This window comes from Astatotilapia calliptera, chromosome 6 (assembly GCF_900246225.1).
Source record: "Astatotilapia calliptera chromosome 6, fAstCal1.2, whole genome shotgun sequence".
In the NCBI taxonomy this organism is placed as follows: domain Eukaryota; kingdom Metazoa; phylum Chordata; class Actinopteri; order Cichliformes; family Cichlidae; genus Astatotilapia; species Astatotilapia calliptera.
Window position 1 is genome coordinate 25518536 of NC_039307.1, and position 25970 is coordinate 25544505.

The 25970-nt window shown below is 39.7% G+C and overlaps 1 protein-coding gene across 1 annotated transcript; it reads right to left on the reverse strand.

Moving 5' to 3' along the window:
• Positions 1–146: 146 nt before the first annotated feature.
• Positions 147–25970, reverse strand: LOC113024348 (uncharacterized transmembrane protein DDB_G0282483). The gene is made up of 11 exons (XM_026171334.1): positions 25936–25970; positions 25195–25265; positions 24897–25106; positions 24599–24748; positions 23971–24012; positions 22995–23074; positions 22619–22706; positions 22394–22504; positions 16394–16636; positions 13468–13552; positions 147–272 (listed from the first exon to the last, which is right to left on the reverse strand). The coding sequence occupies exons 2-10, from the start codon at positions 25214–25216 to the stop codon at positions 13491–13493; spliced, it is 1008 nt and encodes a 335-aa protein (XP_026027119.1). The 5' UTR covers positions 25217–25265; positions 25936–25970; the 3' UTR covers positions 147–272; positions 13468–13490.

The following is a 25970-nucleotide window of genomic DNA, read 5'->3' on the forward strand; positions in this document are numbered from 1 at the left end:
AAATATTAACTTCACACCTCACTAGAATTATGCAAACTCAGTATTTGATTACATATTGTACGTCCACGTATACTTGGACATGTTTAAAAATAAAAAATGTTTCCGATTTGTCTCGCAAAATACAAAGAAATATTGGCTGGCTCAAGACTTTTCCACATTACTGTATATGCTACAAAAAAAACAACAAAAAAACAAGCTTGTATCACAGTTATCAGTGAATACACTTTGAATAGAAATATCCTTTTCCCCGACGGCCTCTTTTTTCCTTTGGTCTGCAAAAAAAATAAAGAGAGAGAGTGAGAAAAAAGAAACAGAGCAATGAAAACAGTGCATCCTTTCCCACAGTCACGTGTTCTGCAATCACCTGCTTTTTCCACTTGTAACTTCTGCTTTGGCCAAGTTTATGTGGCCTTTGACATGACCTTTAAACCCTATGGAGAACCATCTGTTTGAGGGAAAGGATGACTGACATAATGCTAACTCTACATCTATTGCTGTGTTTTATGGTTAACTAGTAAGTGTTTAAACAGAAACAAACCAAGTCCCGGAGGTACAAGTGACAACAGCACTGCAGGGCTCATTTTTAGAGTTTTTACAAATCTTTGTCCAAATAATGAGCTGACTTTTAATTTTTATAAAAGGTATTTTCAGAATCTTTACTTGAATAAATCAATTTTCAAATTATGTACGGAAGCTTCAAAAGAACAATTAAAAAATTGGTTTAAACAAGAACCGTGACTACTCGAACAAAACAAATTTAAATACATCAACTTTACTTTTCTCTTCTGATAATAACCATCCATTCAAAATCCCATTTGTATAATTGCTGCTCATTGACTCTCATGATACCTCACCCACACAATTAACAGCTGAAAAGGTTACACCATGTGTCATGACCTTAAGTTGTGTGTTTTTTGTGAAGTTTTTATTAGGACTACTGACTTATACAGACTTGCACAAAAATACCTGGATGATAAAATGCTTCAGACCTGACAGATTGATTAGTCTAAGGTTAACTTTCCTGAACCAAGAGAAACGGTGCTCACAGAGGAACATGATGGCGATTTATAGTTTACCTGTAAATAATCACAACATCACCTCATATAATGACAAAAAATATTACAATCTGTGGCTTTGAGGTTCATAATCACAGAGATCTATGGACACTTACACTACGCTTTCATAAAAATAGCCTCAGACAAAGTTTCAGTTCACATCTTGCAGACTAACTGCAGCACCTTCATCTTTTGTGTATTCTGTGGCTTTTATAACACACTGTTACTTTTAATGCAGTGCCTCCACCCAGACAACATAATCAGCGAGTCAAAGTAATAGTAATCTTAATATCATTACTCATGGAAGAATACACACACATTCAATGACTACAGTACAGGAATACGATGCGGTAAGATAAGAAACACTAATTTATCTCATATGGTAGAACTATTGAAGTTGGTGAGCTGCTCTCATAAGGTAGCTTAAAACAGCAGAAATTTTTAGTAATGTAGATTTTTAGCATCTACGAAACTATTTAAATATATGTTTATAAAAGACAGACATCAAACATGGTTTTTGAATCAATGGTTTGAAGCCTCCAGTTTGGAATTTATGCCAGATATGATCATATTTTGGATGACAGAGTAGAGCTGGACAGTTTGCTAAGTGGCTAGCAGTTTTAGCTAATTTGATTAGCAGGGTGCAGCTGTAATTCAGTGATATTTGATGGGGTGCTAGCACAATACATGCTTAAAACACATGTACATGCAGAAAAACAAGCAAGTGCAACCTTAATGACTCTACCTCAACCTTTAAAGCTTCCCGTGACCTAAACCAAACTTAAACGTGACCTAAGTTCAGCTATAAAAACAGTAAAAATTAGACAAAGATACCATTTTTATTTATTTACCAGACTGCAAGCATGTTCATTTTTGAGTTTCAAGTTGTCATTTAAGGATCTATACGACTGCATTTGCTTCATTTTTTCACCTCTAGAAGTTAATGTTTTGCTTTTTTAGTGTTGTGGTACCAACAGTTTTACTTAGATTAGCTTAATGATTTTTTTCCCTCTTGAACACGTCTTTAGTGACTTAAACAACACCTGGGGACACGAGGAGCTGCTGCTGACTAGCGCTATAAAGGCGCGGGGTTCCTGGCTAGCTAGCATATTTGCCAGTTGGTCAATAATTAGTGCCGCTAGTAGTCGCTACACATCAAGTTTGTGGTGTGTATCCATTATAGTGAAATTATGGTTCAGTGGTAGTCGAGTGTTGGCAGCGTGTTGAAAGAAAGTGTCTGTCTTAGATGGGGCAGGTGTCAGAAGTCTGTACTATAGCCGGTCTCTACTCTTGCTTGTGGCCTGTCATGAAGAAGATTGAATTATAACCAGTGTTGGGACTGTAACGCGTTACTTAATAACGCGTTACAGTAACTACGTTATTATTGTGGTAACGAGCACGGTAACTAGTTATTATGCCAAAATCAGGAACGCGTTAGTCGTTACTGGGATTTAGATAGGGTCGTTACTCGTTACTTCGTGTGGTGGCTATCGCGGAGCTTCCACAGATTCAGTAACATTAGCAAGTGGTAGAGGCCAGCAGGTGGATGAGAGAAAGGGGACGCACAAGGAAGAGAGACCCGAGGCAGCCGCTGGTCCGAGTGTGAACTGAACTTCAGGTAAGAAGTTATGACCTGCAGTCTATCTGTGTCAGATATAACCCAAGTTTAGGTGGAGTTTATTTTCGTTATTCTGACTTTTTCGTACTGCGTACTAGCTAGCATGATGGAGTTTCTATACAGCTGGGTGGGTGCTATGATGTTAATGATGTTGAACTTTATTTTGTTCATAAGGTTAATTATTAGAGTTGCCAAAAAACGGAATCGTCTCGTATTCAGAGAAAATATCACGCGTTTCGTATTGAGGTGAAAAGAAACACAGCGGATGTCGCGCTAAACAACAGCAGCACGTTTAAGCTTGATCAGCTGTTGTTAGAATTTATTTAATATTAATATCTAGTATCAGCTGATGTTTGCAGGAGCCACAGCTGTAAAAGCTGCTGGTCATGATATCTGTTTGGTTATCTGGTGAGAGGGAAACATGAAGATGAAACCAGGAGATGTCCTTACTGAATCATCAGAGCTGAACAGGTGATGGAGAAACAGGTTTACCTTTTAGGTGACATGAATGAGTTGAAGGGAAGTTATGAACTGTTTCTGAGAGACAAATAACACCAGGATCCTTTTTTACATAGCTGACAGCTGGTAACTGTGCAGGGGCGGGTCTAGCAAAGTGTTGCCAGGGGGCCAGGTAGGGCATTAACAGGGAGAGGGGGGCACAAGGAAATACGTTTCTCTCTTATTCTCATTTAAAATGTCCAGCTTTTAAAAAATAATTATCTGAGTCTTACAACAAACGATTGTATACCATCAAAACAGTGTACATCACTGTCACAACAGCGTTTGTTTTCATTCAAAGGCTTTATGATTTTTCCCTATAATGGCGGGCTGGTCTCTAGTCAAAAGACTGGCAAAGTTATGGAGGCAACACATTAACAAGAAAATTATGAATAAAACCAAAGTTACTTTCCCTAGTAACTAGTTACTTTGAAAGTAACGAGTAACTTGAAGTAACTGAGTTACTTATGATACTAGATTACTAGTTACTAGTAATGTAACTAAGTTACTAATTTAAAGTAACTTACCCAACACTGATTATAACATACTTTTCATGCTGTCTTTTTAATGTTTTTAATCTGTGTTGGAGTTTTGTTTTCTTTTCAGCTTTTCTTCCTTTTCTGTTCTGGCCCACTCAAAATGTCAGCATTTGACAGATGCACAAGCGACACGCAGTAAGTTTTTTTACAGACTGAGCATGTTTGTGGCAGTTGAAAGCCCCTTTTTTAGGCTCCCCGTAGGCAAATACCTCCACAAATGTGCACAACCACAACAACATAAATTAAACATTAGTGTCTGTCAATGTAATATGCGGATTATAGTCTGCAGGTCTGCATAGATTTTAAAAGAGTCTAGTTTTTCCATTTGAATGCTTCGATATAGAAGAACTAAAAGCTTGACTCACTTCACAACATAAAAGCAAAACAAAGTTTCGACTTTTTAGGATCTGTCATGTGACCCAAGTTCACTTTAAACCGTGTGTTACTGATGAGAAACAGAGATGTAATAAAGTCACAGTGTGTTTCTGACAGTTTGACACCGCCTGAGGAATGTGAAGCTGATGCCGGAGGCGATACCAGCAGGTGGATGAATGTCCATCTGTCAGCAGGCCCTACTGATCACAGCAGCCCTGCCAACTGCTCTAAGCCCGAAGAGGAATGTTTAAAAACCAGCCCGGAGAGGACAACCAGAGAGGAAGCATTATGTTGTAGGCTTTTTGGGGGAATCGTAGGTCAGCTACATTAAGTTTTGGACATGAAAATGGTTGCATCTCTTGCCTTTATTGTTTTGGAGTAAATTTTGTTGGTCCACAGATCGGAAGATATCAGATTTGGTCCAGATAACACTCTATTTTTCCTCCATTCAGTCAGACAGGCTCACAGGGTTGGTTTCTACTTCTACTTCTTTGCACCTGTAGAAATTTAATGCAGGGTTTGGAATCCCTGAAAGTCCAGCTAGTCTAAATTAGCCATAATAACTTTGATCAGTCATGTTTAACATTTGTAGAACGCTTTGGTTTGTAAATGCCAGGAAAACTTAATACATGCCCTCACCTTTGTTTTCTGCATCAGTTAATATATGTTACCATGGCAACAAGCTAAACTAAGATAATGAATATCGCAAACGTGACCTTTGGAGCATTGGTATGTCAACATCGGCAATGTGAACATGCTAACAGTCACCATATAGGTCTTAACCTAATTATAGCCTTAGACAGAGGCTAGCATGGCCACTTTCAGATTAGCTGAATTTGAACTGTATCATGTCTGAGTGTGACTGTCCCCGCCTCCCAGCAGTTACACTATTGATTGTGTCTAAAGATGCTTACATCATTCAAGATTCATGACAGCTATGCTTGAAGAAGTGACTGCTGAACAATGTGATATAGTATCCTCATCATTCCTTAATATTGAAAAGGACATGGGCAGGGATGGTCATACCAGGGGACTAGTGTACAGGGTTTATCTATGCAGGCTGAGCTGTAATGTACAGCAGCTGAATACAGCACAGAAAGTAGTGTGAAATGAATCAAAACTCTTTAATATATATCCAAGTTAACAATCTCATATGTTTTACATATATACAAAATCTCCCATGAATAATTCTGTGAATCAATTATCATGCCAAGTTCATGAACTACGTTCAGCTGCCATTGATCAAATTGCTAAAAAACTAGTAACCAGGCAGAGTAAAGGCAATACAGATACAGACTGCAAAAAACTGACCCACTGTGACACCACATTTTTAGTGACGGGCTAGTAACTCGTGTCATTCACCCAATCACACACATTCATACAGCGCTTTTACCTTATACACACTCTCACTTCCACTCTGATGAATGCATTGGAGGCAGCTCAGGGTTCAGCATCTTGCCCAAGGATACGTCAATTCACAGTAGTTCTAAGCTATTATTTCTGCTTTCTCCACAAAGTGTTTTCACTGTGCTTTCCCCACTGTCCTGTCCTTTGAGTGAAATGCAGCATGGTACACACATAAACTCCTAAATTAGTTCCTTTAAATGTTTTGTGGTTCCACTTTCAAAGCACAAAAGAAGAATCTAGAAAATGTGACACTGTGTAAAATGCTTCAAGTGTAAATAGCGAAGGTCAAGGTCAGGCATTCTTTGACAACTCTTAAAATAAAAAGATTGAGGCCAAAGGTAAAGTACAAATGAGACGTTTCCAGTATTTTTTAATTTCTATGTCTGGGAGTATGCACAAGTTCTCTTGGGTCAGTGCAATGTTAATAGCATCGTCAAAGGGCCAATGCAAGGCTCTGTATTGGCGTCTGTGTGCCTGTTTGTCTGTGGACTGCACTCCCACCAGTTATGCATGCCTCCTCCAAGGAAAAGTATACAGTGGGGCAAAAAAGTATTTAGTCAGCCACCGATTGTGCAAGTTCCCCCACCTAAAATGATGACAGAGGTCAGTAATTTGCACCAGAGGTACACTTCAACTGTGAGAGACAGAATGTGAAAAAAAAATCCATGAATCCACATGGTAGGATTTGTAAAGAATTTATTCGTAAATCAGGGTGGAAAATAAGTATTTGGTCACCTCAAACAAGGAAAATCTCTGGCTCTCACAGACCTGTAACGTCTTCTGTAAGAAGCTTTTCTGTCCCCCACTCGTTACCTGTATGAATGGCACCTGTTTGAACTCATCATCTGTATAAAAGACACCTGTCCACAGCCTCAAACAGTCAGACTCCAAACGCCGCCATGGCCAAGACCAAAGAGCTTTCGAAGGACACCAGGAAAAGTATTGTAGACCTGCACCAGACTGGGAAGAGTGAATCTACAATAGGCAAGCAGCTTGGTGTGAAAAAATCAACTGTGGGAGCAATCATCAGAAAATGGAAGACATACAAGACCACTGATAATCTCCCTCGATCTGGGGCTCCACGCAAGGTCTCATCCCGTGGGGTCAAAATGATCATGAGAACGGTGAGCAAAGATCCCAGAACCACACGGGGGGACCTGGTGAATGACCTGCAGAGAGCTGGGACCAAAGTAACAAAGGTCACCATCAGTAACACACTACAACGGCAGGGAATCAAATCCCGCAGTGCCAGACGTGTTCCGCTGCTGAAGCCAGTGCATGTCCAGGCCCGTCTGAAGTTTGCCAGAGAGCACATGGATGATACAGCAGAGGATTGGGAGAATGTCATGTGGTCAGATGAAACCAAAGTAGAACTTTTTGGTATAAACTCAACTCGTCGTGTTTGGAGGAAGAAGAATACTGAGTTGCATCCCAAGAACACCATACCTACTGTGAAGCATGGGGGTGGAAACATCATGCTATGGGGCTGTTTTTCTGCCAAGGGGACAGGACGACTGATCCGTGTTAAGGACAGAATGAATGGGGCCATGTATCGTGAGATTTTGAGCCAAAACCTCCTTCCATCAGTGAGAACTTTGAAGATGAAACGAGGCTGGGTCTTCCAACATGACAATGATCCAAAACACACTGCCCGGGCAACAAAGGAGTGGCTCCGTAAGAAGCATTTGAAAGTCCTGGAGTGGCCTAGCCAGTCCCCAGACCTCAACCCCATAGAAAATCTGTGGCGGGAGTTGAAAGTCCGTGTTGCTCGGCGACAGCCCCAAAACATCACTGCTCTCGAGAAGATCTGCATGGAGGAATGGGCCAAAATACCAGCTACTGTGTGTGCAAACCTGGTAAAGACCTATAGTAAACGTTTGACCTCTGTTATTGCCAACAAAGGTTACAAAGTATTGAGTTGTATTTTTGTTGTTGACCAAATACTTATTTTCCACCCTGATTTACGAATAAATTCTTTACAAATCCTACCATGTGAATTCATGGATTATTTTTTCACATTCTGTCTCTCACAGTTGAAGTGTACCTCTGGTGCAAATTACTGACCTCTGTCATCATTTTAGGTGGGGGAACTTGCACAATCGGTGGCTGACTAAATACTTTTTTGCCCCACTGTAACAGGAGCAGCTACTTGGCTGTAGTGTCTGCAGCTGCCCTGACCTTAACAGAGCACTCACTCTCATTGTTGCTTTTGTATATTCTTCAGCAGGATTCCAGTTTAATATCATGCAGTAAAAAATAGGTGTATGATGGAGAAATACAGCTCCACTTAGAGTAGAGTGACTAGACGAATTGTTAAATGTGTGTTGGACGACTCATCGCAACGGCTGCTGCGAACACAGTTCTGCAGAGACTTGTTCAGTGACAGGCAAAGAATGTGAGCCAGTTCATTCTGACACTGAGGCCACATTATCCTTCTGCAGTCACTGTGTACCCTGTAATAAGGACTATGTGACCTATGACCTTTGTGAAGGATTTAAACCCAGAACCTCTAAAGTCAAGCAGCCAAAGAAAGAGGGTAAACTCTGTGGTTTTGTTAAAGATCGATGATGAAGTTCTACATATAAAAACACAGCACATGGTGTTAATCTGCTGTAAGTGTTGCAACGTCATGCTTTAAAGTTTTGCCCTGATTTCAGGTTGAAAAAGTCTGGATGACCTCGTCTGCGAGTGTTTGAGCCTTCTTACCAAATCAAATTATGACCTCAAAAGAGGCTCACTCCAAACAAGCACACTAAACAAAAACATGTCCCATCACTCAGTTTTGTTTAGAGCACATTTTTCTAAGAGATTTGAAAGGTGTTACAGAAAATGTCATCTCCAAAGGTCAAAGGCCAAACGCTACTGACAGATTTATCCTCTTTACATTTCATCAGGAAGAGTCAGTCACTTGTATGCCTGGAATGGTTAGTCAATGATTTGTTGACCTTGACCTCTGCTACAGGTCAGTTCCTTCCAAGCATTTTAAAGAATTCAACTAAAGCACAGTCTCATTTCCTTTAATGTCCCTAAAAACACGAGTTCAATTCCTAACTTTAGAAGCACATTTTATAGATTGTTTCTATATTGGATGCGCTAACTTGCAAACTATCATTTTCTGAAGACGATCTGAAAATAAAACTGTGAGTTGGTGATCATTGTTTGGAAGTTTGATTCAATTCTGAGCAATACTCCAGGAGAAATGGCGATTCTAGTAAATCATGGACCAAAACGAACAAACTTATGAGATAAGAAAAAAATCCAGCAAAGACCTGACACAGGACCTGAGAGACACAGCTATCATTCAGTCGATCCATTTATTGTTAATTAAAGCCTCATCACAAATGGTCCCAGTGGATGGGTAGCTGTCAGGAAGCAATGCTTAAGGAAGGGGAACTGGGAGAAAAAGCTGAGTTGTGCCAAAAAACCTCCCCACAAGACTGAAAATTAGTGGCAACTGATCTGATGGAGTGATGAATCCAAATGTGAAGTTTTTGGTTCAGTAAGTAAGGATGAGCTCAGGAGAGAGGTACAATAGTGAGTATCTACAGTCATCTGTAAAACACGATGCTGGCTCCTTCCATTGTTTGGGACTATATTTGAACCAGTGGTGTTGGGGATCTTTCAAAATTTATGGAAATATGAACAAAGAAATGTGCCATCAGATTTTAATCCACCATGTAATACCATGTTGAAAGCATCTGACTGGCAGTGGCTTTTTCAGCAAGACAATGATCCCAAACACTGCCAATGCAGTAAAAGCATACCTGGATAGAAAAACACACAATGGAACATTTATCAGTCACGGATTGGCCTCCCCAGACCCGGCATCTCAACATGAATAAAGAGTGTGGGATCATCTCGACAGAGAACAGAACAAAAATCAGCCAACATCCAAAGAAGAGCTTTGAATGTCCTTCAAGAAGCCTGGAGAACTATTCCTGAAGACAACTTAAAGAAATTAGAAGAAAGATCACCCGAGAGAGTTCAGGCTGTGTTGAAGAATAAAAATTGCTACAATTGTACAAACTCTGTTTTTGCCTTAACATACTGTATTTCCATCCATTTTTGCACACGTTCCAATAACTCACTCTGACTATTTCCCATTTTCCGAGCAAAATATAAAGAAATGAGTGATTCAAAACTTTTGCACAGTAATGTAAATCTGATATAGTAATTGATTTAAGAATATTTTGGCGATCGTGAGAGACTTTGATATAGATGACCATTTACTTATGATTTAGCAAGACTATAATTAAACAAAAAGAAAATCCCCTGCTCTGTGATCAGTCCATCCATCCACTAATGCTCATTTACTGCTATTTTAATCCATTATGTTATGCAGATACGATCAACCCTTACAGACATTTAGACGATGAATGTATTTTACCACAAGATACTTTAAACATGCCTTCTTAAATCGCATAAACTCAATGCTCCTGAAACTTCTCTCATCTCATAATAAATCATTGCAGTAAAACCGTTCACTCCACCATTCTCTCAAAGCTGCATGCACAGGATCATTCTGCAAACGCAGTGCAAATAACACAGGTGTAATTGCTGTCTTGTGACTTTGCAGTTGAAAAGTTTTAGCAAAAACTTGGTGCTTAGCAGCACAACGTGTAGGGAAAAAGGGGCTGATCCAGCCTCCGCCAGCTGTTTCTTTCTTTCTTCACTGTTTCTGCAGTGTGAAGGGCTTGTCGGTGTTTTCCAGCAGTCCCTCCCTTCTGCAAAGCTTCCCAGGTGTAACGGCTGACCTGCCAGATTGAACCACATCAAACCTCACGAGCAGGAAGCTTTCCTTCACTGTTATTACTGAGATAAAGACCCTGTGTTCAGCACTGCGCTATTGTCATCCAGCCCGCCACAAATTTATGTTTATATGTCTCCCAAGAAAATTGTAAGAAAATAGAGACAGCTTCTAAAAAAAACAGAAAAAAGTTTGTATTAATATTTTTATTTTCTTTTGTACTGTTTGTGTTACTTTGTGTTCCACACACAAAAGCTCAGGAAAGGCAAACCACCATCTTCAGCCACAGATCTTCATCTCTCTTCATCTCTTTGACCTGTTTCTACACCACCTTTCCAGTAAGTGCCTCTGCTGCTTCCCGCTAACTACTAGCTTTGCTTGTCTCAAAGAGTAAAATCTGAGTCTATCCTTCTTTCACTTCTGCCTCTTCCTCACCGTGAAATATTCTTCCCAGGCGGTACCGGCAGTTTCCACCAACATTAACCATCAGACATGAAAGCTTTGCTCTGACTGGAAAATAACACAGCAAAGTCTCAGGTCTAATTATGCTGGTTTAGTTTATGACCTGGCAGCTCATGTCCATTATCTTCCCCTCCAGCCTTTAAACTTCACCTTGCTCATCACTTCCCAAACCAGGTGGGGATCAGTGCAGTCTTCACTTTTCTTTTTTCTGATGGTTCTCCAGACTGCCTGTTCTCATTCCCAGGCCAGCTAAGAGATTCACACAGGGTGTCTTTTGGCATCTGAGGCATCATGTCTCACTCTTAACTTGTTAGGTATAAAAATGTAGTTGCTTTCTTAGAAGCCTTTCATCTCTCTTCAAGTACACCTTTAAAACGTGCTGGGTTAGAGCTGAGTACTTTTTGGATTTATGAAAAAACAAAATAAAACAGAGCATTCTGGATGAGAAACTTTTGATGTCTGCCACCTTTGTGCCTAACTATATAGACTGCTAGTGATACTAAAAACACAGCAAGTGATATTATTTGGCACATAACTGCATAAAAATCCTCCAAACTTCAAAACTTAGAGGATTAAAGATCAAGCCTTGCAAGCAGCTGGTAACATCGACCTGTCACTCGTGTGCAGATTAGGCAGTTTTAACAGGTGAGTAAGAAGAGGGAAAATTAGTAACCAAAGGTTTTTTTTAAAAATTATTTTCATGTACACTTCTACTGTACAGGTGGGTATTTTAACGTGTCTCTAAGACTGACCATTCCATGAACTGCAGTCTTTGGCACCTCTGCACAAACACATGCTAGCTGTTTGATCTATGCCATCCATTTGGACCATGAATTAAAAAGAATAATAATTACTTCTTGACATGACTAAGATAGAAAACAATGTTTTTATGTTGTATGTCATGCTTATTGTAAATGAATCCTGCAGGGTAACTTATAAAAGCAAACTTTGTCTATAAAACATAGTCATATTTGGCTTTCCTGTTATGCAGAATTTACATATTTCTAGAGACAGTTACATTGTTCCATTGCACTTTGAATAAAGTAAGGTGCTATGGATGGCACACGCTAAAGTGGTTCTGTGAGTTTTAGACTCCGTAAGCGCTTTAGTAAGTGCTTTGTTAAGCATGCTCATTACTCACTCTGAAGCCTAAAATAATGCTGATTTCAGAACACTAGACCACATCCAGCTAAGCTTCTCAGACTAATGAACACACACGGCATCAAACTGATTGCATTTATATGCTTGGTGTATTATGCAGAGTTAGAGAGCTTGCATGTATATTTTCTGGGACTGTTGTGGAGGGCTGCACTGCTGAACTGAATTCAGTATTGAACTGAATTAAGTATTAGTATGTGTCTAGTTATATGCTTTATGTAATTTTTCTATTAATATTGTTATTGACATTATTATTGTTATTACGCAGCTTTCCACAACAGTCCCAGTTTCTCATGTGACTCCTTAGGAAAATTAATTGCCCACTCCTGCCTTCAGCAATATAATTAGAGAGGCATTTCATTGGTCCAACATAGCCAGGCATATAAAAAATGAACTTCAGTTACAGGAAAAGAAAAACTAATTGCCACCACAGAGTCTAAATCCACAAACAAAGCTGCCTGCCAACTACTGAAGAAAAGATTTGTCACAGAATGTACTTTGACGTGACACTGTAGAAAAATCACAGCTGCTGTTAGCAAAATGAAAGCAGTCTCAGTCCCATTCATCATTGATAATGGGAAAACCTGCACTTTTCCTACGGACAGCACAATAAGAACGTTTTGAAATAGAGGTTTGGATGCCAATGATCAAATAGTTAACTGTAATATTGTGTAAATGCATAGCTGATTTCACAGTCATGCTGATTGCCTTCATTTTTCTTATCTTAAAGACCCACTAAACATGTGAGCAAGTATCAGAGACAGAACTAGAAGCGATTGCCTTTGCAGAAATGGACATTCCCGGCATTTCTGAAGCTGCTGTTTCTGTGAGAGCGGAAATGATCCGTGACTGAAAACGCCGAGCTCCCGAGCAGTTAGCCTCTCAGATGTGAGCTTATCATCAGCTGTTAAGAGCAGTGTGAATTCCTCAGGCCTCTGGCTGCAGCCCGGAGCATTGTTGAGCTGATAGGAAGAGAGGGTGGACTGCAGGTGCAGATGTGGGCCTTACATCCAAAGCATGTGATGATTAGACCGAGAGGATCCGTGTTACTACTCGTGTGAGAGAAGGATGTCATCCATCAGCGAAAAACAGAGCGGGAGACGTCAGATGAATAAAGGAGTGATGTCAAGCATGACTCAGAGTTTGCAGAAACACATTTTGATAGAAGTGTTTGGCTTGGGTGTGTCTCTCTGTTATTGCCTAATTGTGGAAATGATGGCGATCCAGTCAGCAGCTTGCAAAATTGACTTTGATTCAACAATCAACTTAACTAACTCGTGTATGTAATACTACTTCATGTTTCACTTATGCTCGGTTTTGGTTGCAGTTTCCCATGATGAGTATTTATAAGCCGCTGGATGTCAGGCTGTCAAGATGATTTACAATTTCAGGACTTGGACATTAGACAAATTTAGATTTTATGGTTATGGTATTTCTATTTTTAATAAGTTACTTCAGGACAGGAAGCTGTAACACTGCACGCCCGCTGGTCGTATGTGGTTGACTTTCAGCTGGTGGCGGGAGTTGTCCTTTTATTAACAGCTAAGCTGGCTGAGCGGTGGAGCAGCTGCAGCACAGCATTTGTCTTGTAGTGTTATGTAGTCTTACCAAGTTTCTGAGGAACAGCACGGTTACCAGGCTGCCACAATATCTCCCACCGGACAGTCGAGAGGAACTTCCCAGAAGATCAAATCTATTCAAAAGAAACAGAAATAGGGTGTAGCTGTGGGTGCGTTGTGGATGCACACTATCATGTCAAAAACCACTTGCTTGACGGTCAAAACTAGAGGAGAAGTCAAATCAAGGAAAGAAAAACAAGAAGCGCACACCTCTGCAGAGGCAACTCACTCTCTGGGGAGCATTTACTTTTAAGGGAATAACGCTGTATTTAGTACATATTCATTTTGTTTTCGCCTTTCTGTTTAAATGCGCTTTAAGAAGTTTGCAGTGCAGCAAAAATCAGATAAGAGCGACGTGACAGATGTTTACTTTGATTACACAAACATTATGTAGGAGTAGATATTGATTAAGTAAATAAGTGGACACGAATAACGTGAACTTAATATGTAGCATTATAATACGGTATATGTCTAACTGGCTGGCAACACTCTCTTTAAAGGTGTAACAAATTTGGGGATCAGCTTAAAAGTAAGGCAGATGTGAAATGTAAAAGTGAGGTAAAATGTGATATTTAGAATCCCCATATCCTCGTAAAACCCCGCTATTAATTTTTGTCCTCTGTTGGGGGATATGAGACTGAGACCGCTACACCAAGCACCTTTTATGCAACCTATATGACATCCTGGGCTTCCATATTTTATGGCCACAAGGAAGGTTAAGTGATACTTCTATTGCTTAGACTCAAATTTCTTCAATTTGAGGATCTTAACTTTAGTAAGAGTTCAGAAATGCACCCCATTCAAAGTGAAACTTGTATTCAGTGTCCTTTGTAGTGGATAGCGGGACTTATAGCTCACATTTTTAACCATGAGGAAGCAGAGGGCAGGATGAGGCAGAAAGGATTTTACTCAGGACGGGGAGTCAGTCTGTCAGAGAAGAAGGTGGAGGAGGGCCAGACATCAGAGCAGGAAGGTGAGTGCTCAGTTGACATATTAGCTTTTGAGGAGTCTAAGCTGGCACCGACTGTCTGTAATAATAAGAACTGTTTAATGTAGGGCTCTGAAGGTTTGGGGGGAAATACACACCAGCTCAGAGTTTGATTTCTTCTTTTATCCTGTGGATTTATGAATTTATTAATATCTATGCTAAAATGCATTAAACTGTAGGTCTTCTGTCTTTATCAATTCAGTTTCAATCATACTGGAATTGGGTTGCAAATATTTTGAAAACAGGACATTACTACCCAAAATCACCACAAAGGACGTCCTCTCATTACATTGAACAGAAAACAGGCAACCAGGTTTTAGAAAAATAAAGTCAGAGCTCACAAACAAGGGGGTGGTGCTCATCACTGAACTGAAAGTAGCATTAATACCATACTGAAACTGGGTTGATTTGTTTTTAATGACACATGAAAACAGGACAATGCTGCAGTATTTAAACTGAAAAATACTTAAACTGACAACCCATCACCTGACAGTGATGGGTTGGAGGTTAGAGTCCACTTCCACAGTTATGTACAAAATATTTCTCTGCCCCACTAAGCCATTATGTGATCAAACAAGACCTGATGTCCAGAAGATATTAAAGACATTTTGTGAAAGTTTGACCTTATTTGACCTTGAAGAACAGGTTAGAGGTCCGAAGTAACGTGATATTAAAAATCCACATATCCATATCATTGCCCGTATGCCCATATGGTGCCAATACAAACAATGGCAGTAAAAACATAGTTTTAAATAGCTCTATACAGCATTATTATCTCTTTACCGATCAATCATACTTGATATTTTTAATCTTTTTCCAGTAATTTAAGTTGACTATACACACGGCTTTTTGTCATTTTCCAACCAATAAATTAATAATTAAGTTGACACTGAAGACCTTGATGGACTTAAGCCAAATTTGAATGGTGTCATGGTTGTTGACAGAGTGTTTTGTGTTATTTATAGTCATTGATTTCATTATTTATGATTTTCTCTTGGTGTCTGCTTCTGTGCGCCTCCAATGCTCCATGTTCCACGTTCCCTGTCTTCTCAGTCAGTGTCATGTCTGTGTCTTTGGGATTCCTGGTTCTTAGGTTTTGTCCCTTTGCCTTCCATGTTTAGTGTGTCACATCTCTAGTGTAGGGTTTGTTCTTTCTATGTTTAGTCATCTGTCTTCCCTCTCAGCCGTGTCTCGTGGTTAGTTCTCGGTCGCCGTGCTTGTCCTGTGTTTCCTGGTTTACTTTGACAGTGGGGGAGCCTATCCCAGATGCCACAGAGTAAGAAGTGGGGTACACCCTGGATACACCTCTAGTCTGTCACAGTACTCTTTAAGTGATTTTGCTTACATAAATTTATCACAAAAAGACAATTTTTAGAAGATCAGTTTGATTCGAGTTCAGCTGATCGCAAAGATCACACCTACACATGCTGTTATTCCCTATTACTTACACTATCCAACCACTAGAAGGGGCATTCTTTCACACTCATTTTAGAGAAGATCCTTTACACAATTACACTGACTAAGAACTGTGTACACATGTCAGGCTGAAAGAAAAAGTCTTAATCTACCTTCCAATGTTTCACAGTAATCTAGATTTTCAGGGTAAATAGAGGAAGGAATTCACAATATGCACGAAAGTTCTGCTTTTGTTGTTTCTCTGTTAGACGGCAGTGTGTTGAAATGTTGCATTTTGTTGTAACTCGGATATGAACACGGAAGAGCTGAACGTTTACCCCATATAGCAGAACAGTAAGTTCGCGAGCGAGTTTGGGATTTGTTAAGACAAATCCATGAGACCTGAGTGTTTGAAGGCCTGTATCATACTCAGTGTACTATACGGGCGTTTCTGTAAACTGTATTTTAGGATTTCCGAAGGTGAAGGACCTGTGATGAATGTTTAGAGGGAACAAATGATCTAAATACCAACTTCTCGTCTGAATGAAGCCAGCGTTGTTGCTGTTGTTCTCATTTGTCTCCTTCAGGGACTCCACTGAAGTCTTGTTGGAGACAGCGGCCTCATCATCAGTTTTGACTTCCACAGTGGACTCCACAGGTGCAGGAGGCTCAGCTACATCCGCTTTGGGCTTGTCCTCAGAGCTGTCTGGAGCGGGAGCAGGAGCTGGAGTTGCAGACTCAGTGCTGGGATCAGCAACAGATTTATCAGTCTCAGCTGTAAAGGACAACAAAAGCAGAAAGCACAGCTGTTTTTTGTGGTTCTCAAGATAAAAAACAGTGATTAAAATAAATGGAAACTGAAACAATGTGGATAAGTAGAATAAACACACGGACTGAGTTTGAAAATACTGGAATGCCCCTGTATTTGTGTCATACCTTTTCGACAGAATGTTAAACTTTTGCAATAAGTTAATTGTGTGAAATTCTTGAAACATTTCTTCATTTTTTCCTTTAAATCTAGATGACATTGCAGAACCGCTGTTTGAATTATTTAGGTGCCCCATAATCACAGCATTTCCACTTAAACAGCCTGAAGTAGTTTGTCCTCAGGCATGATATTTCTTGGGCAAAAGCATTTGAGGGGGCCACCATGTTGGTAATGATGCAGCTGATTAGTGATCACTTCCTAATGAGCCACAGCCATGCAGCTGTTGGAGGCTGTGGGAAAGTAGGGCGGCCCCATTATTATCTGACCCAGTCTTAGGGAGAGGGAAAGGAGAAATTAGGGAAAGAGGAAGATGGCTGTTCTTCAAGACGTAATTGTGGAATGACTAAGCTGGCTGGTCAGTCGTTATTCGAGCCTTTGCTAAGCTATTCTTCACAGGTGGATTCCTGGCAGGATCAGCCTCTAACTACTATTTCATTTGGGTTTTAAACATGAAGCCAATGCGCAACTCTTTGCTTTTTTTTCAACTGCCACCAGGGGGCAACACATCTATTTGCAAACAACAGGTCTAACGTTCTCAGTACTTCTTCATCACCACTCTCAAAGCAAACATCACGTCTGTAGAGCTCGTTCTTGACATGAAACCATGCTGCTGCTCACTGATAATCACCTCTCTTCTTAACCTTGGCTTCAACAACTAGCTTCATGGTATGATTCTTCAGTTTTATCTTCTGTAGTGACGCAGCTCTGCACATCCATTCTCCATTCCTCAGGCATGATCTCTCCCTCCAGAACTGTGTTAAACATCCTGGTTAAACGTATCTTCATACCGTCCATCTGGACCAGCTGCCTCTTCCACTCCTCTGCAAGTCCTCTGCACTTCCTGATTCACTGTCCTCCATCCGTCGTCCTTTTTCTCTCATTTCCCTTAATTATTAGCTCCTCAAAGTACTCTTTCTCAACATACTCTCTTCACTTTTTATAAGAGTTCAATGTCTATCCTTAACCACCCTAATCTGCTGCACATCCTTTCCAGTTTGAGCTCTGCCTAGCCGATCTTTACAAGCCTTTTTCTCATTTCTGTTCAGCCCCACATACAGCTCATCATAAGCCTTTACCTTAAGAGTAAAATATAGTATAAAGTGAGGAATACCTTGTAATTGAAAAAGCTGCACATGTACAGTTCTCCGATAAAAACAAAACAAAAAAAAAATTATAACTTGGTTTTTTCCTACTTGTGGAAGGCTGTCGGTCTACTGTTTACCTCAGCTGTCAATGTTGGGTGAGAAACTTTATTCACTCTGGAAAAGGACTCTAAAACTATGTGAAAGGAGTGCAATGTGAATCAGCTCACTTTTGACCATGGCAGCCATACCGAGTTGAATTGTTGCTGGGGATATTCTGAGCTGTTGGTAAGTGCTACTGTTTTAGCTACTGTTAGCCTCTGTTAGCTGTTGTTAGCTTGTGTTACCTGCTGTTTGCCAGCATTAGTGAAACCTTTGAAGTGGGTCTAAAATTGCTGGACTCCACCACTAATTAAATAAAATTTCATATGGCGTGAGTATGTAACTGTTTATCAGAGGAAAGGTGAGATTTTTAGGATACTCAAGCCTAATATTAACTGACATAATGTTAGCCTATAGCCAGCTGGTGTTTTTATATAGCAAACTTGTCAGCTGTCTGGAGACAGTAAGATTACATGTCTAATCTACTGAGAATAAGAACGTGCAATAATATCTGTAATTAATTAGCATTTGTGTTAGAGCCCTGACTTCAATTCAGTAGATGAGATTTTAGGTGAGGAGGAAAAGGATCAAAAGACCTCGCCTCTAATGATAAACCATAGTTATTATGCTTAATATCTTGAGTTTAAAGTTTGAGGCACAACTTACTACATATGTGGCCGGTTTTTAGCCGCAAATATAAAATGCCATTAGTAAGAAGCGAGGAGTCATTCCTGGCCACTGAATTCAAATATGGTGGGGCAGCTTCCACAAACCACAAACCCACTGCTATGTATTTTTAATAGATTTATTATAAGTTTATGAGAATGCATCGGTTTGTTGGAAGATGTAATAACACAGTGAAATGTGAAACCTAGCTGACATGTATACCAGTCAACTAGGTTTCATTTGACCAGATTCCATTTGGCATTGTAGTTATGTTACAAAGTTACACGGGACATTTACGTAGGATTTTGGGCATAAATATTTTTTTGAGTGCAGCAAAAGCAGCTGGTTAACAGCAACTTGGATTTGTGTTTCCATTCAAGCACAGTATTGACTTACTCACAGTACAGTACAATCACTATTTAAATATTTACATTAAAAAAAAGGGGAAAAAAAGTGCTTCTCGTCAAGTTAACACATATAGTCTGATTCTAAATGCTGAAAAATAGAAGCACGTGTGTTCGATTTTTCAGTGGGATGGCTGAAAAAAGCACCTCAAACACTTCCTGTAGATATACCAAGCTATTATACCCACATTTGAGCAAATTATTGTGCGTTTCTAGACTGATGGCAGTTTTTATACATGCTGCCTTTCAGGTCAAGGGCTGTGCAGAGTAACTTGCTATCAAACTGACCTTTGATTGGTTCATTTCAGAGAGAGCCAGGACAGTTGCTTTCCTTGCTTTTGCTGTCAATTGTGAGTAAATCCTGCCTGCTTTGATTTGATGCTTAAACACACTGACAACACGTGAGTAACTATTGCTTATTTCTGGCTTTCTGTGTGAGCGTTATTTGATCTGTATATTTGAGATGTATCCACGGTTAAAACACAGTTTTCTGTTTAAAAATGGCCACTGTACAGAGAAAAAAAGAGAAGTATTTGTGATCGGTCCAAATACAAATGATAAATAATGTTGCCAACTCACTGGCCAGAGGAGTACTCGGTCCTGATAAAAGATCATAATGGGTGATAAGAGTCAGCTTTTGTGTCATTAGTTAAATCTTTCTATCTAAAATAGCTGTACAGCAATTTTGATCCTGAAGAAAAATATTAAACCCAACCAAAATAAACTGTAACAAATGCACCGTTTGAATCAGTATGCAATATTTCTGGAAGTGCAAAGCTCTCTCAGTGGTCAGCAAGACAAGACAAGTGAAAAGTCTCCTAAAAACGTCAGCCCATACCCCTTTTGCACGACACGCAGTTTGCAAAAGTCACAACAATGTGCTTATCTCAATGTGTGGCTTTAAGATGCCTGTCAATGTGAGCCGCAGTCATTATTTTCTGCTACTCAGGGTCTGTGTTAGATCTGTGTCTGTGCACCGCTCTGCACAAGATTATACACCACTCTATCTGACATGCAAGAAAATAGGCTGATCTTGAGCTACACCTCAATAGTGTGAATGCCTCACAGGCATTCACACTATTGAGACCCTGTTTCTCTTTATTCTTTATCCTTTATTATTCTAGTTGCTCCATTTCTTAACTACTCCCTCAGTTTTCAGTCGATTTTCACCGTTCAAACTTTAAACTGTTCTGCTATTTCTGCTATATCTTTTGGTGATGATAACTTTTATACTTTTTCAGATATTCAGCCTTTTATGCCATTTTTTGGCCCATTTGCTAACAGGGACCACATTATCAGTGTGATCACTAGTTTTGCTTGCTGGGCTGAGCCACGTTTTAGCTCAGTGAGAGGGGCAGTCGTTCTCTGACCAGGAGGCCCGGGATCGAATCCCGCTTATGGCAACATTTTTTTCAGTTAACACTTCCACTGTTTAAACTCTTTTCCACACAAATTTCAGCTTTTCACCTCTTTTTGCAACATTTTCAGTTTTTCACTACTTTTCAGCACAAATTCCAGCTTCTTAAGCTGTTTTTAGCACAAACTTCAGCTTCTTTTCCTCTTTTCAGCAGAAAGTCTGCTGATTCCCCTCTTATCAGCAGTCGGATGCGCAGCTGCCGTGAGCTCTGGTGGCAAGGGTTCGAGTACATGTGACAGATGCTGCACATCTTCCCTGCTTACATGTAATCTGCTTTCAGCAGAGTTCAGCTTCTACACAGTGTTTTCAACAGATAGCTCTCCTTCTTCTGCTGTCTTCAGATTCCACTACACGGCATTCACACTGCATTTTTGCAGGAAATGCAACTTTTTCTAGTTTGCTTTCAAGAGGTCTTTTTTTTGCCTCATATGCTGTATTTCCATTTATGATTGTGGATTTTTCATTAAATTGCTGCACCTGTTTCCAGTAAAATACAGAAGAAGCAACGACGGGCACAAGATTTTTTACACAGTACTATGTCATAAACTACCTATATGGAAATGACATGTGTTTAGCAGGCTTCAATTTCCAAAGCCTGAAAAGGGCGTATATGCTTGTTTCCTCTCACACCGAATTCAACTATTGCCCCCCCAAAATCAACTTTGCCTTCTTCAAATTTAAAATGATTTTTTCAAGCCCTAAAATAGTAGATATAAAAAAAAAATTTAAACAAACAATGAAACTAACTTGCTGTCTTGACACCTCTTTTGCCCACAAAACCAACAGTAGCAGTTCCCCAAATGTCTGCAAGTGAGTGTACATTTCTAGTAGGTGCTACAGATTCTTGTCACAGAGATTAGACAACATTAGTATCAAACGCAGATGGCAAAATTTCATTTTTACTGTCACACGAGAGGGGGAAACAAACAAAAAGCAGACCCTTTTCACAACAACTGGGACAAGACATTGTTGGGGAAGGCAGAGAGACACGCCACAATGTCACACAAGGAGAATACTAGGATCGGACAAACTTTATTCATTTATAAGGAAACGAAAATATTAAAGCAACAACATTTTAATGAGCAAGTGCATGACAAAAAGGGAACAATGTTGTATATAAAAGTCACAGAAGAGCAAAAGCTCATCTCCATGATTCCCTGCACAAAGGCTTAGGGATACAGCTTTCCACAACCTCAGGATTTATTTATTTATTAGATCTTGCATCTACTTGGGTAAAGGGAAACTAACCATACTCCTTGTTTCTTAACTTAGCTCCCATTTCCATCAAGTGGTGGGCTAAAGTACTGCAGGGCATCTGTTGTGGGAGCTTTTTTTAAACTAGAAAACTTTGTTAGCTGTGCACACACACATTTCAGAATACTGGAGAACTGTGTGAGTCAGACTGGTGTGTATTGCATCAGATTTTCCCTCTAAACAAACTGACTTCATTTCATATTTTAAGTTTCGTGTTAACCGTTAAGTCAACGTCTGAGTCATGTACACATAAAGATTTCACTATTTCAATATTTACAGCATCCGTGGATGTTGCTACGGTAACGTGTGAGGAGCGGTGTCACGAACAGGACTTCCTTTTTGTTCTCTTAACACATCTTAAGAAAGAGGAAGTGGCAAACACCGTTATACACTCACACCATTTTTAATCCACCAAACACATGCTGTTTATCTGAGTTTCACACACGCGGAAACCATTTTCTTTAACACATCATAACAGGAAAGGCGCTGGTGTGAAAAATTCAAAGTGAATTATTGGTACAATATCAAAAAACCGTTGTTGAAGTTGTGAGTAAAATCTGGGTTTCCTATTGTGACAAGTCAAATATTGTGAAAAAGATCCAGACAGGTTTGTTCTTACCTTTCTGCTCCTCCTGTGCTTCGGGTTTAACTTCATCTGCGCCTCCTGGCTTTGCCTCCAGTTCTTCTGGCTCTTTCGCAGTAGTTTCTGTACTTTCGAAGGTTTTCAGACCTGAAAAATATTCAGACAGGAAAAATGTTTATTTATTCAGATGGAGGAACCTGGTTCAAAAAACAGAACGATGTTATATTTAAGGCGACACATTGTCTCCAGCCAATAACTGACCATTTTGAGGTGCGGTATCAACAGGCGCCACGGTGCTGAGAGGGATGTTGACTTCATCTTGTCTGGAGGAAAAATCAACTGAGTAGCGCTGAGGAGATCCAGAACACAGGGGAACGCATTAGTGCCTTTATTTAAATGTTTTTCTTTACATGCAACACAGATCCCTGGCTTAAACTGAGCAACAAAAGCTGCAGTTATATGACCATGATACCACACATTTTGAAAAAATCTTTGGACCAAACAAGGATATCAGTTCCCCGCACACTCCCAGTCTTTATGAATAAATCGCTGTCTGTACCTACATGTTTAGCAAACAGTATGAAACCCAGTCAAACCATTCTTTGTTGGGTATTGAATGTAGAGCTTCTTTACTTACTCTTCTTCTTTTCTTTGTCACGTAACAGACAAGTAAAAATGCCACAACCACGAGGATGATAATGACTACAATGATGATACCTGAAGGAGGAAATACAATTCATGTTTAGAGTGAAGCACATCTGCCAACACTGTGGCTATGCACTGTGACCCACAGACCTCCAAGTAAAGACCTACACTCACAGGACACTTCATTAGTTACACTATGCAATCAGTGATGCCTTGATTCTCCGAGGCGTAGATTCAACAGGGTGCTGAGAACATTCCTCAGAAGTTTCTGGTCCATTCTGACATTTATACAAAGCAGGATGGATCCATGCTTTTATAGCATATTGCTGACCCTACCACCAGAACGCCACAGATCAGGTAGCATTTTTCAAATTCAGTTTTCGAGTTTTGTTGAGTTGTGCAAACTGTAACTTCACTTTCCTGTTCTTATACAACAGGAGTGGCACCTGATGGGGCCTCCTGCTGCCGTTGCCCTTCTGCTTCAAGATTTAATGTGTTGTGCATTCAGAGACGCTCTTCTGCACACCTTGTGTCGAGCACAAACTGATAGTTTGAGTTGCTTTTCCCTGCAGTCAATCTATTATCCTCTCCTTCTCCCAGAGTACTGCCGCTCACTAGATATTTTCTGTTTTTCAGATCATTCTATGTAAACCCTAGAGATGGTTGTGTGGGGAAAATCCCACCAGATCAGCAGTTGTCCCAAATACTCAATCCTGCCCCAACAATCACGTGACATTTAAAGTCACTTAAATAAAACTTTCTTCCCATTCTGACGCTCTCTTGTTCATGCACATGCCTAAATGCATTGAGTTGCTGTCATGTGATTGGCTGAGCAGATATTTGATCGATGAGCAGAAGAACAGGTGGACTTAATGAAGTGGCATGTGACTGTAGATTTACACACTAGATTTGACAGAAAGGTTCTAGCCTCTGTGAGGCACAGACATGCTGACGTATGTTTAACTCACCAGTTTTGTCAGAGCCAGCTGTCTTTGGACTGGACGTGGAACCTGTGAGATATACAAGACGCTTGTATGAAATAAAAAACCTGCCAATGAGTTGTCATAAAACGTTAGTCTATCCATAATCCAATCGAAAAACACCCACAGCTGACATTAAGGATATTCATATTCATTTGCACTTTTGTTTCAAGCAATTTCAAGCAACTCTTTCCTCTAGCTCAGGGAAACTCATTTAAGATCAAGGGCCACAAAGATGTCCAGTGGACCAAATTCGTATCTTTGCTAGGCCAATTCTGGCCTCTGGAACTTATGTTTGCCTCCATCATTCTTGTTTTATTCCTGCAGAAAATATCTGGATGTTTAGCTGCAAAACGTGCCTCGATGCAAGCACGCCAGGGTTTATCTGAGGTTTTCCACTAAAAACGGTTGCATGACGAGGCTGTGAGCTAATCCTGTCGAAATGAGGAGAACTGCAAAATCGTGCGAACCTTTTCAATTGGATTGTTGCAACAACTGTTTCATCTGTTTGATCTGCAGATGAAGGGTTTATTACAATCAACACAGTTATTGGCATGCAGAGAGCTATGAATAATCATGCTGATTTTGGTAATGTAAGAAATCAGTCCCAGCTTACTCTTCGGGAATGTGCCTTTTGTGGTTTGAGATGCCACAGGACCACCCGGTGCAGGTGTGGTTTGAGGTTTTGTGGTCCTTTTAGTTTCAGTGACAGTCTGACTGCTGGGATTTGCTCTACCTGTAGTAGCAACACTTGTTGCGCTGTTTCCTACAACAAAACAATCAAAACATTTTTTTTATGTTAAGAAAAATAAGAAACTGTGAAGTTTGGACCATTTACAAGGGTTAAAATATCTGAAAGAACTGCTTTACAGTATAGGCTTTATTGTAAAAGGAGTTCAGATAATAGCTCTCACCAGAAGATTCAGTGCTGACGTTCATTTCAGTACTTGAGTTGCTTGTCTTGATGGTAGTTTGATCATAATTGATGGTCGTGTTCATTGTGCTGGTGTTGGTAATGAAGGTGGTGGTGTTGGTGATGAAGGTGCTGGTGGTGTTGGTGATGGAGGTGTTAAGATCTGTCTCAAGTATTGTTTTGTTTGCTATGGCGGTCCCCACAACCAAACCTACACAAAAAATAAATATAATGTTCTAATAGGTCAAAACAATATATCAAACCTGATTACCTTATCATTAAATTCAGTTTCAGCATACCTTTTTTGGCCTTTCTATGCATTTCCTCTTGTCTTTCCCCAGTTCCTTTTACCCAACACGCATTAGACCCACTGTTTCAGAGTGCCTTATCATTTAACACAGTATGAAACTCACAGGTAGTACAATACACACCTATAAAACGTCCACTTTCAGCTCATAATCTTAAAAAAAATACGACATATATATAGCAAGAAAATAACTTTAATACAATGCATTAACAACTTGGGAAATTACTCCCCAGATGTTACAAAAACTTTCATTTCTACACATTTCTACAGCCATATGTGAAATCGTGCACAAAAGCACTACAGCAGGATATAAGACCTAGTTCCCATTATATAAAACACACGCAGCCTTATTGAACTGAATCTTCCTGTGTGTTAAGGCAGCGTGCCTGAGAACCTTTTTATGCACACAGTGGTTTAAGTGCAACGTACAACACTCTCACATTTAATCTGCGAAAACAATGTTCTGTCAGATTATGTGATTTTATTAAATTCACATTGTAAAAATTACGATCTGAACCCAGATGGAAGAATTTCTATTGAGGGACACACCCCATTCTCATTCACACACACACACACACACACACACACACACACACACACACATTATATATATATATATATATATATATATATATATATATATATATATATATATATATATATATATATATATATATATATATATATATATAATATCTGTATGTATAATATAATATAATATAAACAGTCTTACCCAGCATAAAGAAGAAACTTGATGGCATTGTAAGT

Coding starts and splice junctions, on each gene's coding strand:
- LOC113024348 (XM_026171334.1), bottom strand. CDS start 25,216: ATGCATAGAAAGGCCAAAAAAG. Junction 24,013..24,598: donor AAAAGGCACATTCCCGAAGA/GTAAGCTGGGAC, acceptor TATATCTCACAG/GTTCCACGTCCAGTCCAAAG. Junction 13,553..16,393: donor TGGCTTCATTCAGACGAGAA/GTTGGTATTTAG, acceptor TCTTTTGAATAG/ATTTGATCTTCTGGGAAGTT.